General features: G+C 41.0%; 1 protein-coding gene across 1 annotated transcript in view; it reads right to left on the bottom strand.

The window, feature by feature from the left end:
- Positions 1-16309, bottom strand: part of tsr1 (TSR1 ribosome maturation factor) — a 33649-nt gene that overhangs the window by 11877 nt on the left and 5463 nt on the right. The window contains exons 4-8 of the mRNA XM_034169152.1: positions 14358-14492; positions 10517-10950; positions 10050-10191; positions 4043-4224; positions 79-275 (exon numbers count right to left, since the gene is read on the bottom strand). Of these exons, the coding sequence (XP_034025043.1) occupies positions 79-275; positions 4043-4224; positions 10050-10191; positions 10517-10950; positions 14358-14492 (1090 nt within the window). The remainder of the gene's footprint in view (positions 1-78; positions 276-4042; positions 4225-10049; positions 10192-10516; positions 10951-14357; positions 14493-16309) is intronic.

The raw sequence follows: 16309 nt of genomic DNA, 5'->3' as shown, positions 1-16309 counted from the left end.
ACATTAAACTGCAACACATAAACTTGTTGGAAAAAACACTTTCTTTCAACATGACTTCATAACACAAACAGAACCTACCTAACTTTAGCTGGTGTTTCAAGAGGTGTGTCCACCTCATCAGGGAACATTTCATTGGCTCGAGCCTCACGGTAGTGTTTCAAACCTTCTTCTGCCGTCTCATCCATGTGCTCATCATAACGCTGATCTGCTCCCACTCGCTCTGAGGAGCACAGCTCCTCCTCGTCTTCTTCTAAATCAGAGCCTGAACCGGGATCCTGGGCAGAGAAGTTAAAGTCTCTCTCAAATGTTTAAGTACCTAAAATATTTCCCTCCCTCATGACCAAAATTGTACCTAAGCAGCAAAGACAAAGACACAGACACACACACACTTCCGTGATCTGCATCAACCTCCACCGCGGTCCACTGCAGATTAATTAAAATTTACATAAGTGTGATTTTGTGTCATGGTGATTTCTTTTTAAAGTGATAACTACATTACTTTTGATGCAGCTGTGGTAAAATCTCAGTCTGAGTGGAAGAAATGCAGCCATGTGCTCACACAGCCTCGTGCACTGCTGGAGACAGCTTGCTGCAGGCTCTGTGCACATCAAGCTCAGAATGACCACTGTACCAAACGCCACGCTACGCACAAAGCACGTGTGCAGCTGAGGTGGCCGCAGAACTTTGGAGCGACTTATGTTGTGAACTGGTGCAAAGGGAACAGAATGAGCGGTGTGTCCGTGAATGGAATACAATTATTTTATCCACTGGGGCCTTGAACCTGCCTTAATCACTGTAACCAGCTTTTACTGCTATTAATAAATGAACCCACTCATGTCAGCATTCCTGAAACAAGTGTGTTTAGATCGGGGTGCCCACACTTTTTTAGCTTGAAAGCTACTTTTAAAATGGCTAAGTCAAATGATTTAACCTTATTACAAATTCTAAACATACATTGGCTCATCATTTATACTTATAGTGCAGAACTGTAGTAAAACATAGTCCCAGAGTAATAAATACTGACTTAAACATATTATTATTATTATTTTGTAAGTAGTAGTATTAACTAGTATAAAAAAAAATGTGATCAACAGTGGACCTTTTAACCTAGGGGTGTTGTGGTGGGTTCCCACAACCCAACACCCTCTTTCCAGCTGGATTCTCCCTTGGTTTGCTGTCTAAGAAGGAAGAACGGATAACATGTATTTATGCAGAAAGCACGACCTGACTGACAGGTAAGATGCCTTTATCAGCGCTTTTTACATAATGCTGTCCTCAGAAAGAGACTTCAGGTTCATTTGGGGTTAAAAAAAAAAAGTTTAACCACAGCGAGGACACTCAGAGTGGCAGAAAAACTGAAAAATAAAACTGCTAAAATTTCTTTGTAAAGCTCACTGTGGGTGTGCTGTCATCACAGAGCTTTGAGACACAGAGGGGTGATGACAATTTCCCCCAACCCCCCCAACTCGGAGCTGCTGCACAAAATGGCAGATGAATAGTTCACAGCATCCAACGCTAAAAGTGGGCGGTTTGGCCAAACCCCTGACCTCCCCCTGGCTATGGGCCAGTTTTAATGCCACACGATCGACCAACACTATCTTTGCAATCAACGCATTACAAGCCCTTATTTTTGGGCAACTCTGACCCAGAAAAATATATTAAAGTGCTGCATACTATGTGCACAAATATAGGGCTGTCAAAAAAAAAAGACTCAACATACTAGTCAACATTAAAATTTAGTATCACTTATTTGCAACAGACTTGATACCAACAGCGCCGTCTTTGCTCCTCTAGTTAACGCGCAACTTTACACAGCCAGTCCCCATGCTTGTTTAACTGCTGTTACATGCCAAGCATGTGCGCACACACATGCACACGTAACAACAGTGGTCCATTTGCTGTTCTTTGGGTTTGAAGCAGATAAAGAACCAATGCTTCGTAGAACCCACAGCACCTCACCAGACCGTACAATGGAGTCAGAGACAGTCAGCTGTAATGCGACAAAATCATTGGTAAAAATGGAAGCTGGCCAAAGGAAGAAAGTCACGGAGTGGGTTTTAAATATGATGTGAATATACTGTGTCAAAACCATAACTCCCAGGGCTGCTAACAGCCTCATACTTGTATCATATTAACGCTGCATTCAAGACGGCTCGGAAAAGCCAACCTTAAAACTTCTGAAATGTGCAGTCAATTGATGAACTTTGAAAACAATATTCAAGCTTTGTTATCTTTCCAAGGAACGAGTTCCTTTGAGGGATTTTTTTTTTGTACTACCTCAGAAAATCTAAATATACTGACTCCCCTCCCCCTACTGCCTACATAAAATGTAATCCAAAATATTTGTCATATAACTTATACTTAGTTATGTGATTGTAGTTTTACATTCTACAACTTAAAATAGTGTCATCATGGACATTATTGTCTGTGTTGCTCTAATCTTGACTTTTTTTTTTTTTTTTTTAATGCCCCTTTGTATCAAAAATGACATTTTTCCTGGGTTTCAGTTTAAGAATAAAGTATTGTGGCAATGCTACAGCAATATCAGTTTAGCTTATTCTAAATGCAAGAACTTTGGGTTTGCATCTCATAAAGTTCTCTTATTGGCTCTCAGGCCCGTTTCTGCCTGTGCTCATCCCTGGATCTGTGATAGCGTGAAATGGATAAGTCTCTACAGCTCCCACTGGACGGAATGCCAGCCCATCTTTGGGAACTTGTTCAGCTAAGGTGGTACACATTAGGAGCTGGGTGGACTAGTAGGATACAGATGACGTGTCGTTTCCAGTGACACAGTCAGGGAGGCAGAAGCACTCACTTACTCATTCACCTTCAACCACTTTTCCGGGTTCGGGTTGTGGGGGCAACAGCTCCAGCAGGGGACCCCAGACTTCCCTTTCCCATGCCACATTGACCACCTCTGACTGGGGGATCCTGAGCCATTCCCAGGCCAGTGTGGACATATAATCACTCCACCTAGTCCTGGGTCTTCCCCGGGGTCTCCTCCCAGATGGACGTGCCTGGAACACCTCCCTTGGGAGGTGCCCAGGAAGCATCCCTACCAGATGCCCGAACCACCTCAGCTGGCTACTTTCAATGCGAAGTAGCAGCAACTCTACTCCGAGCTCCCCACGGATGACCGAACTTCTCACCCCATCTCTAAGGGAGACACCAGCCACCCTCCTGAGGAAGCCCATTTCGGCCACTTGTACGCGCAACCTACTTCTTTCGGTCATGACCCGACACTCATGACAACAGGTGAGAGTAGGAATGAAGACTGACCAGTAGATTGAGAGCTTCGCCTTTTGGGTCAGCCCACTTGAGGAAGCCTGACGCACACACGTGGAATTGGAACCCCAGTTCACAGATGGGTGGTCCAACTCCTACGGCAGAGAGTCACCTTACATTCTATACATTCTCACAGCATTTATAAATCCAGCATCCATGTGCAGCAGCCAATGCAGCCCTGCCTCAACTGGCAAACTCAAAAAAGAGCCACACACACGAGGGAAAATCAGCATGAGGCCGATTCACAGCCTTAGAAAACATCCCCGCTGCAATAATAATAATAATCATTATCTTTTGAAGTACCCCATTCCCCTACTGTTAACATCCTAAAAATGTATTCCTGTGCGATAACCTCGACATCAAACGCCCACTAATAAAAAATAAAAATAAAAATGTAGGCGAGTTCTCCCCCCAACTTCTTTTCAAGCAGTGCTGGAAATAAATAAATGGACGTCCAGTCCCCTTGTCCAGACGGGAAGTTGTGTTCACAGAGCAGGATGACAGGAGGCTTCTCTGGGGACTCCTGCTCTAAAGACTATTGTTGTAGTGAGCAGCCTGGCACTGCAGACAAAACAAACAGTACCTCCAAGCCGAGAGCCGCACTGACGCTGGGTCACGTATGCAGAACCACCGACACACAAACTTCTACTGTCTGTAGTGCTGCTGTTACTATGACAACAAGCAGTCAAAGAGTCATTTAGCTGTTGCCGCTGGTCCCATCATACAGATAAATAGGGTGCTAAAGTGAGGTGTATACCTGTGAGTTATTTGCCTCATCCTCTTCACCCATGGCCACATCGATCAGTCCATCATCATCATCTTCATCACTGGTGTCCTCATCATCCTCAAAGTTCTTATCCTCTTCATCAACAATCCATGCAGCCTGGTACTCTGATGTACCTTTAGGAACCTTCATCACGCGTCTGTTCTTTTTCGCCTCTAAACAGCAAAGACAATCAGCAGAAATTTAAAAGTAGATAAGTGCGTTATGTTCCAGAAAACACTCAGAACATCCTGTATGAGGTCATAAAGTCTTGGTGAACCAGCCAACTTTGACCATAGACCGTTTAAAAAAAACAAGCATACATTTGAATTTAATTATATTGTCATGTTCATTTGTTTGTAATGTAATTACACAGAAATGCAACCTAAAATCATTAGGCAGAATGTTCAGCATGTGGCAACTCGTGTAAATTAGACCCTCAGGCCAATCGTTGAACATTTCAAGTGATATTACTGTATATTCCAGACTATATGTTACATCAGAATATTTGTCAGGTCTGTCAAAAAATAAATAAATAAACAGTGCCACAGGAACTGTAGCTCACCTGGATGAAACAAGACATCACAGTTTCAATTAGAAAAGTGGGCATGCCCAAACTCCAAAGGTCACACCAAGGTCAAAATTAACCAATCAGATATGTTTTGGAGCTACGTACGAGCTGCCCTTGTACAAAATTTCAGCTCAATATCTTTAAAAACTGCTAACCAATGGCTCGAGAAGGCATTTTCAATATGGTCACCATGGCAGCCATATTTGCAATCAGATCAGAGTGCCTCAAATAAACTTTGGTGTTCTCATGGGTAGGGACAAACACACTACATTTCAGCTGCACTGATTCAGTGATTTTGGAGAAAATGATGTTTAAACTAGACAACTAGAAAAGTGGGTGTGGTAATAAATAATAATAATAATAATAATAATAAATAAATAATTTCCAGCACAGTCGGCCCAAGAGTGGGCCACAGGTCCTTAAACAGTTTTGTTGGTATAGGATCAAATAAACAGGTTGTGCTTTTTTGACATTACGAGTTTTGTCAGCATGCCTAGTGATATACTATCAAATTCTGTAAATCTAGGTAATACCTAAGTAGTGGCGCCCACCTCAATAGTAGGGTGTAGTGACTGGGTTAAGGCATGCCGGGATATGTTTAACCTGATGTCTTCTATTTTCTTCCCGAAGTAATCCAGGAAATCTTGTGCTGTAAAAGGAGAGCGAACTACAGGTGGCTGTCCACGCATAAGTGTTGCCACTGTGTCGAACAAGAACTTTGAGTTATGCTTGTTTTTGTTGCTCAAATCAGAGTAGTAAAGCCTCGGTCCCACCGAGTGAAGGAGGAGTGAAGAAGGAGCCACGCACCCTGTTTTTTTTGTTTCGTGAGCTATCGTGGCAGTATAGTGGCTCAGAGTGGCTCTTAGAGGCATTATCTTCAGTTAACGAGGCTCCTCTGAGCGTGGCGCTAATTTCAAGATGTTCAAAATTTAGCAACAACAGCGTAGCGCAGTTTGTGTTCGAGTTACTGCGACGGCTTAGAGGCATTTGCGTGGTGCTTACGAGTCTGCAAAAAGTCCATTATCCGTGCACCTGGCACCTTCGCAGGACCTGAGAGGCTATTTTTGGAGCGGCTCCTCCACTTGCGCACACAACTGCACCTGCTCTGTGCACTGGATTCTATATATTTTGTAGTGGATTAATCATTTTCTGCCAAACCTTGGATGTTGAAAACACTTCTAATCACTTCTGGCATCACAGAGGATTGTTTCATCTGGACACTTTTTTTCCTCTCTTTCCTGCTCCATGTGGGATGTATTTTGAACAGCTTAAGGTAATTATTTTTAATGTTTTTTTATAGCTTGATAAAACAGTTCCTAGCTTTAAAAGTATGTCTGTATGTTGATGTCTGTTGTATGTAAAAGTATGTTAATTTAATATCTTGTTAATGGCTCACATGAGCTCTGCTGTGTGTGCACACTGAGGCAGGACCTGAGAGGCTATTTTTGGAGCGGCTCTTGCGCACACAATTATACCGGCTCTGTGCACTGGACTATATATAAAATAATTATTTTGTAGCGGATTAATCATTTTCTGTCAAACCTTGGATGCCGAAAATACCTCTCATCACTTCTGGAATTAATGGATCACATGAGCTCCGTTCTGTGTGTGCGCACTGAGGCAGTGACTCATCACACTTCAAACAAGCATTTAGGCAGAACGCCAGCTCACAAAAGAGTGATATTTCAGTCAATATTGGACGAACACAAAGTTAAAATTTGGGTGACTGTGTGAAAGTGGATGTGTGTTTAAAGCCATGGAAGATAACTCCAGTGGAGCAGCTAAGAGCAGGAGCTGTGCGGCAACACAGGTAGAGAGCGTGCAAAAGAGCGATTTTGAAAACATAACACAAAGTTAAAAGTTGTATCATGGTGACTTGTAAGCTGCGGAAGAAATAAAGAAAAAAAAAAAAAATATATATATATATATAGATATATATCTATATATATAGATATATATCTATATATCTATATATCTATCTATATATATAGATATATATCTATATATCTATATATCTATCTATATATATAGATATATATCTATATATCTATATATATATATATATATATATATATATATATATATATATAGATATATATATCAAAGGACAACAGCAGCGCGCACGCAAAAGAGCGCTTTTGCAAAAACAAACGGACGAACACAAAGTTAAAGTGGATTCACGTTGTAAAAATGATTGTGCTTAAAGTCAGGGAAAAAATAAAGCCAGCAAGTCACGGACGGAAAGGAAGCCAGAAAGAGCACAGAGGCGGCTGTCCATGAAAGGACAACAGTAGCGTGTGCAAAAGAGCGATTTTGCAGAAATAAACGGACAAACATAAAGTTTTGTGTGTTTAAAGCCGCAAAAAAAAAAAAAAAGCCAGAGAGCCGCGGCGCCAGCGATGAGCACAGAGGCAGCTCTCCAGGAACCCGTGGTTCGGGTCTAGCTGGTCTGGTGCATTACAGGTGGACAGCAGCCTGGCGCACAGCGCACAACTGTGATGGAGTGTTTATTTTTGGACTGCGTTTAAAAAAAAAAAAAATAAAAAAAAAAAAGAAGGGACATCTTTAAATGCTGCTGTGAATTGAAAACCCACACTTTAAAGGGACCAGCTGTGGGAGGGCTGGAGGTTTGGACCAAACTCATGCCTAAACGTGTGCCAACATGGCGTTATCATGGAGCTATCATGGCAGTATGTGGCTTAGTGTGGCTGATGCGAGCCATTCGAGGCTGTAATGACAGGTGGTAGTGGCTCACTAGAGGCTGCTACGTGGCACATGCGGGGTACAGAGAGGCACACAGTAGCACCTTCATAGTGGATACATGATAGATGAAAACGTGGGTTATTCTTCAAATAATCACACCACACCCATGCGTGGCTCCTTCTTCGGCCTTCATTATTCGGTGGGACCGAGGCTTAAGTTCGCTTTGTAGCCAATAATGCATGCTTATAATCTAAGATAGCATCATGCCACGCAAGGTGAAATACTTCCAATTTTGAACAAAGTTCTGTTCTAGACCTCTTGCTTTATGCTTGAGGTCACGCAGATAATCATTGAACCAAGGTGACTGTGATTTGGCTGAGCGTGGTTTTAACACAGGTGGTGCAATCATGTCGAGTGTAGTTTTGAGAACTGAGTTTAAACTATTCACAAGTCTGTCTACTGACTGGGTATTTGTGAAATGTGAAGCTAAGACATCAGGCAGTCTAGCTTCGAGTTCAGTCTTAGTTGAGGAGTTGATGCATCGGCATAATGATATATAAGGTTGTTGTTCCACTAAACATGACAGCGAAACTGTAAACTTAGTGAGTGATCAGGCACCACTGATGTAAGAGGCATGATGTCAATATTCATGACAGCAATACCATGTGCGAGAATCAGATCCAGGGTATTTCCACTAATGTGCATCGAGTCCCAAATGCATTGCCGAAATCCTAATGCATCCACAATTTCCATAAATGATTTGCAGAGGGGATCAGAAGGCTTATTTATATGAATGTTAAAGTCACCAATGACCAGAATGTTATCTACACTAGTTGACAAGTTAGAGATGAACGCACCAAATTCATCTAAGATTTCAGAATATGGGCCAGGAGGCCTATATACAGTGACAAAGTAATACAACTTTTTATTCTTCTGACCTTGGCAATGTGTAATATCCTGAGCAGAGCGGAGAATCAGATGCTCAAACAAGTGATATTTGTAACCCTCAACAGCTAATAAGCTAAACCTTGCTTCTTCATTTTAGTCACATCCCTTGTGATGCTTCGTATCACGAGGGATGTGATTACATGTATATGCTGGTGGGCAGGCCTCATTTAAGGGGAGGACAGCTGTAGGTTTAAGCCAGGTTTCACATAGCCCAATCACATCTAAGTGATGATTAATAATTAGATCATTGATCAACAATGATTTTGAGGACAGTGCTCTTACGTTAATGAGACCCAGTCTAAGGACCTCAGTGGGGTTGACAGTTGAACTGTTTGGGTTTAGGGGTGGTTCCAGAGTAGCATATATAAGATGCCTAGAAGTAGGTTTAGGTTTGAGACATTCCACGTGCGTTGTAGGTAGCAGACACGAAATCTTTGCTATTGCTGGAACAACCACTGGGCCATCCTCAATTTCAACATCATCCAATATAGTAATGGGTATTAAGTTTGGAAAGCATATCCCTCTATGATTTTTATGGACACGACTACGGAAGCAGGCCACAGTCTCAACTTGTTGAAATTCCCTCCCTGGCAAATAAACTGCACTATCACCATAGTGGGTTTTCTGCACTAAATTCCCCGCTAAGCTAATGGATTCCACAGCCACAGTTGTCATAAGCCTTGCAGGGTCTCTAATCACCTGCTCCGTGGCCTGCTGTAGATTCCTAATGTTACCCTCCCTGTAGAGCTCTATCTATGTTCGCAGACAAGCTAGCGGCGCCTTCCCCAGTAGGATGGAGGCCGTCCGGCATCATCAAGCCACAGTGGCCCCAGAACGAAGGCCAGTTATCAATAAAGCTAAAGTCTTGCTATCTACAAAACTGCGCCAGCCACCTATTTAACGATGTCAGTCTGCTAAATGCCTCATCAGTACCCCGAGAGGGGAGGGGACCAGAGACTATTAACTGATGCCGACACATCTTTCTGGCAAGGTCACAAGTCCTCTCTATGTCTATTTTTGTGACCTCTGAGTGCTTCATCCTGATATCATTGGTGCCAACGTGAATAACTATGTGACTATATCTCATGTCATGTTCCTTCGTCTGTCTTCCCTTCTGCAGCGTCAGCACCCTAAGATGAGATGTAATGTCGGGAGCTCTGGCCCCAGGAATACATTTAACGTCATTTAAGATTTATGTCTTTATATGCTTGGCGTTTCAGCTGTGGTTAGTTGATATGTGATTGAAGTGGATACTTTTGTAGAGGAGACTTCACTTGACATTTTGACATATAATAAGTGTATGTTGGTGTCAGCATTGGTTAGTTATGAGTGTTCAAATGTTCCAAAACAGGGCAAGTCCCCAAATTTGGGGACTCTAGGGTTTAAGAGATTAAAACAGGCATCCCTGTTTTAATGACTTAAAGTCATCCAAATATTATTATTTTGATGCTTTGCCTAAATTTGTAATCACACAATTTATTCCCATTTAACTGATTAAAACCAGATGTCTCTGCACTAAAACGGTCCTTCTCTTGCCGTCTGTCTTTCCTCATCGTTAAAGCCACAAATCAACATCCTGATCATCCTCGTCACTGTGGCACGCAGAAGAAGTTGCAAATTTGTAACATTTGACACTAACTGCTGTCGCAGTGTGTCATGTTCACAACTGGTGGTGGCAGAATGATCTGTCCATCCTCTCATTTAAAACAGTGTGCATCTTTTGAAGGTTCTGGTTTCATTATTTCATAACGCTATTCAGTGTAAATTGGGGTATTCTACCTTCAGCCTCCAGCAGCTCTGTGTCCGTGGGCCAGGTCTGCTCCCCGTCCATCGGGTCCACCTCAGCTTCTGCCTGCAGGCTCTCCCTGCAGGACGGATCCGCTTTCATGAGGACTCGTACTGCAGCCACCTCTTCGCCGTCCTGCAGCAAACAAGACAACTGCTTAAACTGAAAATCCACCACAATAAGGAGCACAACTTTTTTAAAACCACTCAACATATCTCCCTTACCTGATTATTATTCATTACACATCTACTTTAAGAACCTTTAAACTTCAGAGCAATTTCTTCTCTTCAGTTATTTTAATTAATGCTGTTCTATCTGTAGTTTTTCTCTGAATAATTGTTCTTCTCCAGAGTAAGCTCACAGTAAATTTACTTGTATATTCCGAGAGATTTTTTTAACAGAAAGTGTATCAAGTTTGTTCAGTGAAATGAAAGTACTGGCCAAGTCCAAAAACACCTACCAACATGTTAACATCTCCTCCCTTCCCAGGCTTTGCTGTCGTCATGGTGAAGGGGAGCGGGTCTGCTGGAGCGTCAATCTGACTGAGCTGAAAGTCTCCGTGTCCAGCGATGTGCACCAGTCTGTTAACCTGTAAAGGACGCCCACGGACATACCCAGAAACACAGAGGGTGCCCAGATCGCTTGTGGTATCATCTGGGCTGTTTGGTGTATAGGTGATGTGCTGAGCCAGAAGATGGGAGCGTCTGGAGCGGAAACCGAGCTTCCTCTGTCTCTGACTGCCCAGGTGTCTGAGAAGCAAAGTGGCATCATGCTCTGAATCCAAAGGAAAGAGACGGGCATCAGGGAACCGGACCTCTGTGATGGTCGTCAGGGCTTTCCTGGCCTCAATCCTCTTCTTCACAGGAAGATCAAACAGTCCCTGACAGACCAGTGCTACAAGGCAGATAAAAAGCTTTAGGAAACAAGGCACTCGTATAGTCAAATTCATATATCAACTGAGATACATTAACAGTACCATAATCAAGTCTAACATCTACATATCTCAGTGTCAGTGATGAAAAGTAACTGGCTGATTGCAGTTTCACAATATATCCCAGTTCAATAATGTCTTGGTTCCAAAACCACGAAGAATGGATCAGTGTGGTGAGCTATGCAAACTATGTATCAAGGCTGAAAGAGTATGGGAATATTAAAAATAAATAAATAAAAGGACAATGACAGCTTAGAGGAGGAAAGCCACCTAATGTGCAAAGCTTGTTTTGAAGAGTGACTGAAAAAAGGAGGGAAAACATAACACGGACAACTCTTTACTGAATTCTAGGTGACATGACTTTCAAATTCATCAACAAGCAGGAAGGGAAGGGTCATTAGTGAAAAAAATACAAGCCAGATAACAACTCTTATTAGCAAGCTTACATCAGTGAGTTTTTTCCCCTCCAGCTCTCACTATGGTCAGAATTAAAAAGGTGTTAGCAAAAGGCATGACATTTTTTTCAAAATCATGAGCAAATTTTATAACCTGACGATGGAAAATTTCTTGTTAAACATGAAGCAAGTGAACTTTTTCCCTAAAACTGATAACCTTAAAAAACATATTTTACATTTAACCACATCAAAGCTATAGTGGTTAGCTCAGTGAGCATGTGTAATAAGTGTAAAAAATAAATTAAGAATTTTTTTATGTTTATTAGTTGCTTTGGAGACACAAACTGTAGTTAAGTGGAAAAAGTAAGAGAGTTAACATGTTTCCAAAAGCTGTAACAGCTTAATACACCACATGGTTTTCCTGCTCAGCAAAAGATGGGTTGAGTGAGAAGAAGCACCACTCTGCTACTTTTTTTTTCTTTTTACCTTCTTTTTTCCTTCCAATTATGTTTTCACCCGTTTGTTTGCTAGCTTGCAAACAGCTTGGAGCCACCACAATTTTTCATATATTATGAAATTTTTACTGAAGATTCATATCCTGATAGGCAAGAACTGATTCAATTTTCAAGGTCATAGGTCAAAGGTCAAAGTCAGGAAAAATCCCTGTCCTTTAACATTGAATGAATTTCAAAAATTCACAACTATCAAAAAAGATCAAATTTCTTTTATATTTGAGAGCATTAATGTAGGATGGTATCCTTTACTGACTGACAAAGTTTGATCTGGATCTGATCCAGATTGTGGATTTTGTGAACATTTGAATTTGAAAATGAAAATTGTTTATTTCCAACATTTGATACAACAACAAATACAAGATAGATCAGTGAAAACAACAACAAAAAAGTTCCTAATGTGTACCCAACATGTCCGAAAAGGGGTAGGGTGAAGCATCAGCTTATTTATCCCTATCCCTTCTTCCCCACAACAAAAACACCCTAACCCTCATTACCCTTCCTCCTCCCTATACCTAGAAAAAAACATATTTTTGTACCGCTGTTTGAACTGGTTCATGCTTGGACATTTCTTGAGCCCCACTCCCAATCTGTTCCACATCCTCACCCCGCAGAGAAATACAGAAACCTTTTAATGTTGTTCGTGCCCACTGATGTTTTAAATTAAATTTCCCCCTTCAGATTGCAATCCCCTGATCTGTTAAAAAACATATTTTTAATATTTGCTGGAAGTAAATTGTTTATTGCTTTATACACGATTTGTACTGTTTGAAAATGAACCAAGTCTGTGAATTTTAAGAATTTGGATTGTAAAAATAGTGGATTTGTATGATCTCTATAGCCAGTATTATGAATCATTCTTATAGCTCTTTTCTGCATTACTGATAGTGATTGTGTTGTACCTTTATAAGTATTACCCCATACCTCTGGACAGTACTGTAAATATGGTAAAACCAGTGAGCAGTAAAGAATGCGGAGTGAGTTGTGGTCCAGAATATGTTTCGCTTTGTTTAGAACTGAAATGCTTCTTGGCAGTTTACTTTGTATATGTTTTATATGAGTCTTCCAGTTAATCTTATCATCTATTATCACCCCAGAAACTTATTTTCATGTACCCTTTCAATATCTACCTCCTTGACTTGTAAGTGAACCTGTATGTCTGTATTACAATAGCCAAATAACATGTATTTTGTTTTACTTAAGTTTAATGATAATTTGTTTCTGTCAAACCATATTTTCAATTTTCCCATTTCTATACTGATCCTCCTCAGTAACTCCTGCAAATCCTCCCTGAACAAAAAATGCTTGTGTCATCTGCAAATAATACTAATTTTAATATTTTGGAAACATTGACAATATCATTTATATAAATTAGAAACTGTTTTGGACCCAATACTGACCCCTGTGGGACGCCACAAGCAATGTCCAAGCATGATGATGTATATTCCCCCAACTTCACAAACTATTTTCTGTTACTTAAGTAGCTTCTCACCCAGTGCAACACCAACCCCCTAATCCCATACTGTTCAAGTTTATTGATTAATATGTCATGATTGATTGTATCAAAAGCCTTTTTAAGGTCTATAAATATTCCAACTGAATGTAATTTGTGGTCTATGGCATTTGGCATATGGAATTTAATATTGAAAAGCCCATTTGGTGTACATTTTGCATTATATCTCAATCAAAAATGCCTCAATCACTCTCATTTTTACCTAAACCACCAAAATTGGATGGAGGTTCCAATTTTATGCCTGTTCGCCTTCCAGTTATCAGCCGGAAACCAAGTGCCAAAAAGCAAAGACACATTGCAGAGATGACCAATGTTCTGTGAAAATTATCTGAAAAAGAATTCAGAAAATGATGAAGAAAAAAAAAAAAAACTGACAAAAACTCTGATTCAAATGCATGAACTAAATACAACCTCCTGACATCTGATCACATCTAACAGGACTCCGACCTTGAAAATTTTTTTCCAAGGTAAAATTTTGTGGAATTGGAAACTAGTGTTGGTGGAGGTTTGCTCTCTACAAGCAGGGCGGTGCTCTAGTTTGATGAGTAAAATGAAAGTGCACAGTTTTTCCTAAAATAGTCCGTCCCTGACAGGAATTGTCCTTGTGTGAACATGCACATAAACAACACAGTCGAGGGTGTTAGAGGTAACCAAAGGTAGCAGCAGCTGTTAGATGTGCCAACGTGCAGGCGCCCAAACTCTCAGTCACATCCTGCACACCAAAACAAACCAAGACGAACGGATAATGCGTCCAACATCCAGTGCAACAGTCAATATTATGTTAGGTCTCCTTCAGAGGAGTTTAAGAGATTTCTTCTGTGTTTCTGCACATTTCACCTTATTAAATGTAACACTGCCCCCCACAGGACACATTAACAGTCAGGTGGACGTCACCAATGCACGCAACCATGTGTGGAGACACTGAAACCTAATTCAGCCTTTGAACTCACCGTTGCTGGGAAGTCCCTGAGCAAACAGACAGGACAGAGCGTAGTCTCCGTAGCTGTCCCATCCTTCAGAGGCATCCAACACAAACACGAGGCTGTCTGCAACCTTGGCCACATCCAGCAGAGAGTGCAGGTCAGCTGTCCAAATAAAAAAGGACAAAGGCTTCAAAACATGAGAACAGAATTCTCCTGACAAAATGTAACACAAAGACATATGACACTTTTGACATATTTAAGTGTGTGGAACTGGACAGACTGTAGATTAATCAGCAACAGTCTGTGTTTAAGAGTAAAACATGTTAGTATTTTTTCTTTTATCAACAATTTAACACGTATGTTGGACATAAGGGCAACAGACACGACTGTACGTTCATTTCTGGTTGTCTGTCTTATTTTCATAAAAAGTTACCTTGGCAAATTAATAAACAATCATACATTTGAGCAGCTTTTGTCACCATCTAGCGAGTGATGTGAGCATTTCAGGCCTTCTGATATATCTCCAACTTGAAAACCAAAATTCAGTTAAAAAAAAACAAAAACATACAAAAAATTAGAAATGTCAAAAATGCATGATTTTTTTTGATTGTGAGAGTTTTACAGTTCTTGAGTTTTAAGATACGAAAATTTGCCAGAAGGATGGAATTTCTCTTGACAAGCACAAGTCACAGTGACTTGAAAATGCATCATGTGCATCATGTTTCATTCCAAGGCTTGGCAAAAGTTTTTTTTTTTAAGCAAAGTAATTTTATTGTTTTTTTGTTTTTGTTTTTTCCCCCACACAAAATAAACAGGTAACACAAACTTAAAATAACCCTCCAACCCCTTCCACACCAGTGTTGCAGACCAAATGGTCCGCCACTAAAAACTGGTGATCCCTGCCTCCACTTCGCTTGCGTCATTTCGGAGCTCTGAGACAGTCTCTTCACCCAAAGTGATCAAATGGATTAATGGGATTATTAACCTTCAGATGACAAGGTAAAACCCCTTAAATCATTCTAAAGTCAGTTTTAAGCAGAAACAAGGCAGTTTTAAGCAGAAATGAGGTGATACTTGGTGATGCTTTGAAATGACTGACGTGCAATGAACGTATCAGCTAACAGCTCATGTAGCTGCTGCGCTCTGATTGCCTCCTCTGTCATTTATGATGAAATAATGCTGAATTTATGTGGAAATAACTGTTGTACAAAAGCTTCAGATATCTGTCGCTGAGTTAGATGATGACTGGAGGCAGTTTGAAGCAGAAATGAGGTGATAATCTGTGAACCACGACTGACGACGACGCAGTGAAGGCAGGGCGGACCGATTTTTAGGGGGACCGTTCGGTCTGTGACACCGGATCACAAACACCGAAAAAAAAAATTTAAGTTGAACAGGCATCAAAATAAAAACAAACAACCTTAGTTATACTGACATGTATCACAAAACCTAATGGTATTTAAACTAAAATATCTGCAGACAAATTCTCAAAATAAGATTAAAAATAAAAGGCTGCCATGAATCAAAATAAACCTTAACAGACCCTTTTACAGTGTATCTGATCTTTTCCAAAATGAATATGATACATGACCTCTCTCATCCATTGACCATATGAAGGTGGATGTGGATCCTTCCATCAGCAGAGGATGAGTCTCTTGGCCATTATGACTTCTACTGAATGAGACCTCCAGAGGAACAACTCCAAACAGAGAGGTCAGTGGGGAGGGATGGACAGTCCTACCACAGACTGCAGAAAACGTGTTTAAAATAGAGTGCCAATAACAGTGTAGTCTTGGACAGGTCCAGAATGTGTGAAACAGTGAGGCCGGGGTCTGTTTGCAGCGGTTGCAGGCCGGGTCCAGGTCAGATTTAATCTTTGACAGTTTGTCCTTCGGCCAATGCAGACCAAGTACAGAATGTCTCAGACAAACTGAAGATGAAAAAATGTTCTTGATGATGTTTCCCCACAGTGAGTCTGA

This window comes from Thalassophryne amazonica, chromosome 4, assembly GCF_902500255.1.
Source record: "Thalassophryne amazonica chromosome 4, fThaAma1.1, whole genome shotgun sequence".
In the NCBI taxonomy this organism is placed as follows: Eukaryota; Metazoa; Chordata; class Actinopteri; order Batrachoidiformes; family Batrachoididae; genus Thalassophryne; species Thalassophryne amazonica.
This window is presented reverse-complemented; position numbering and strand designations above follow the sequence as displayed.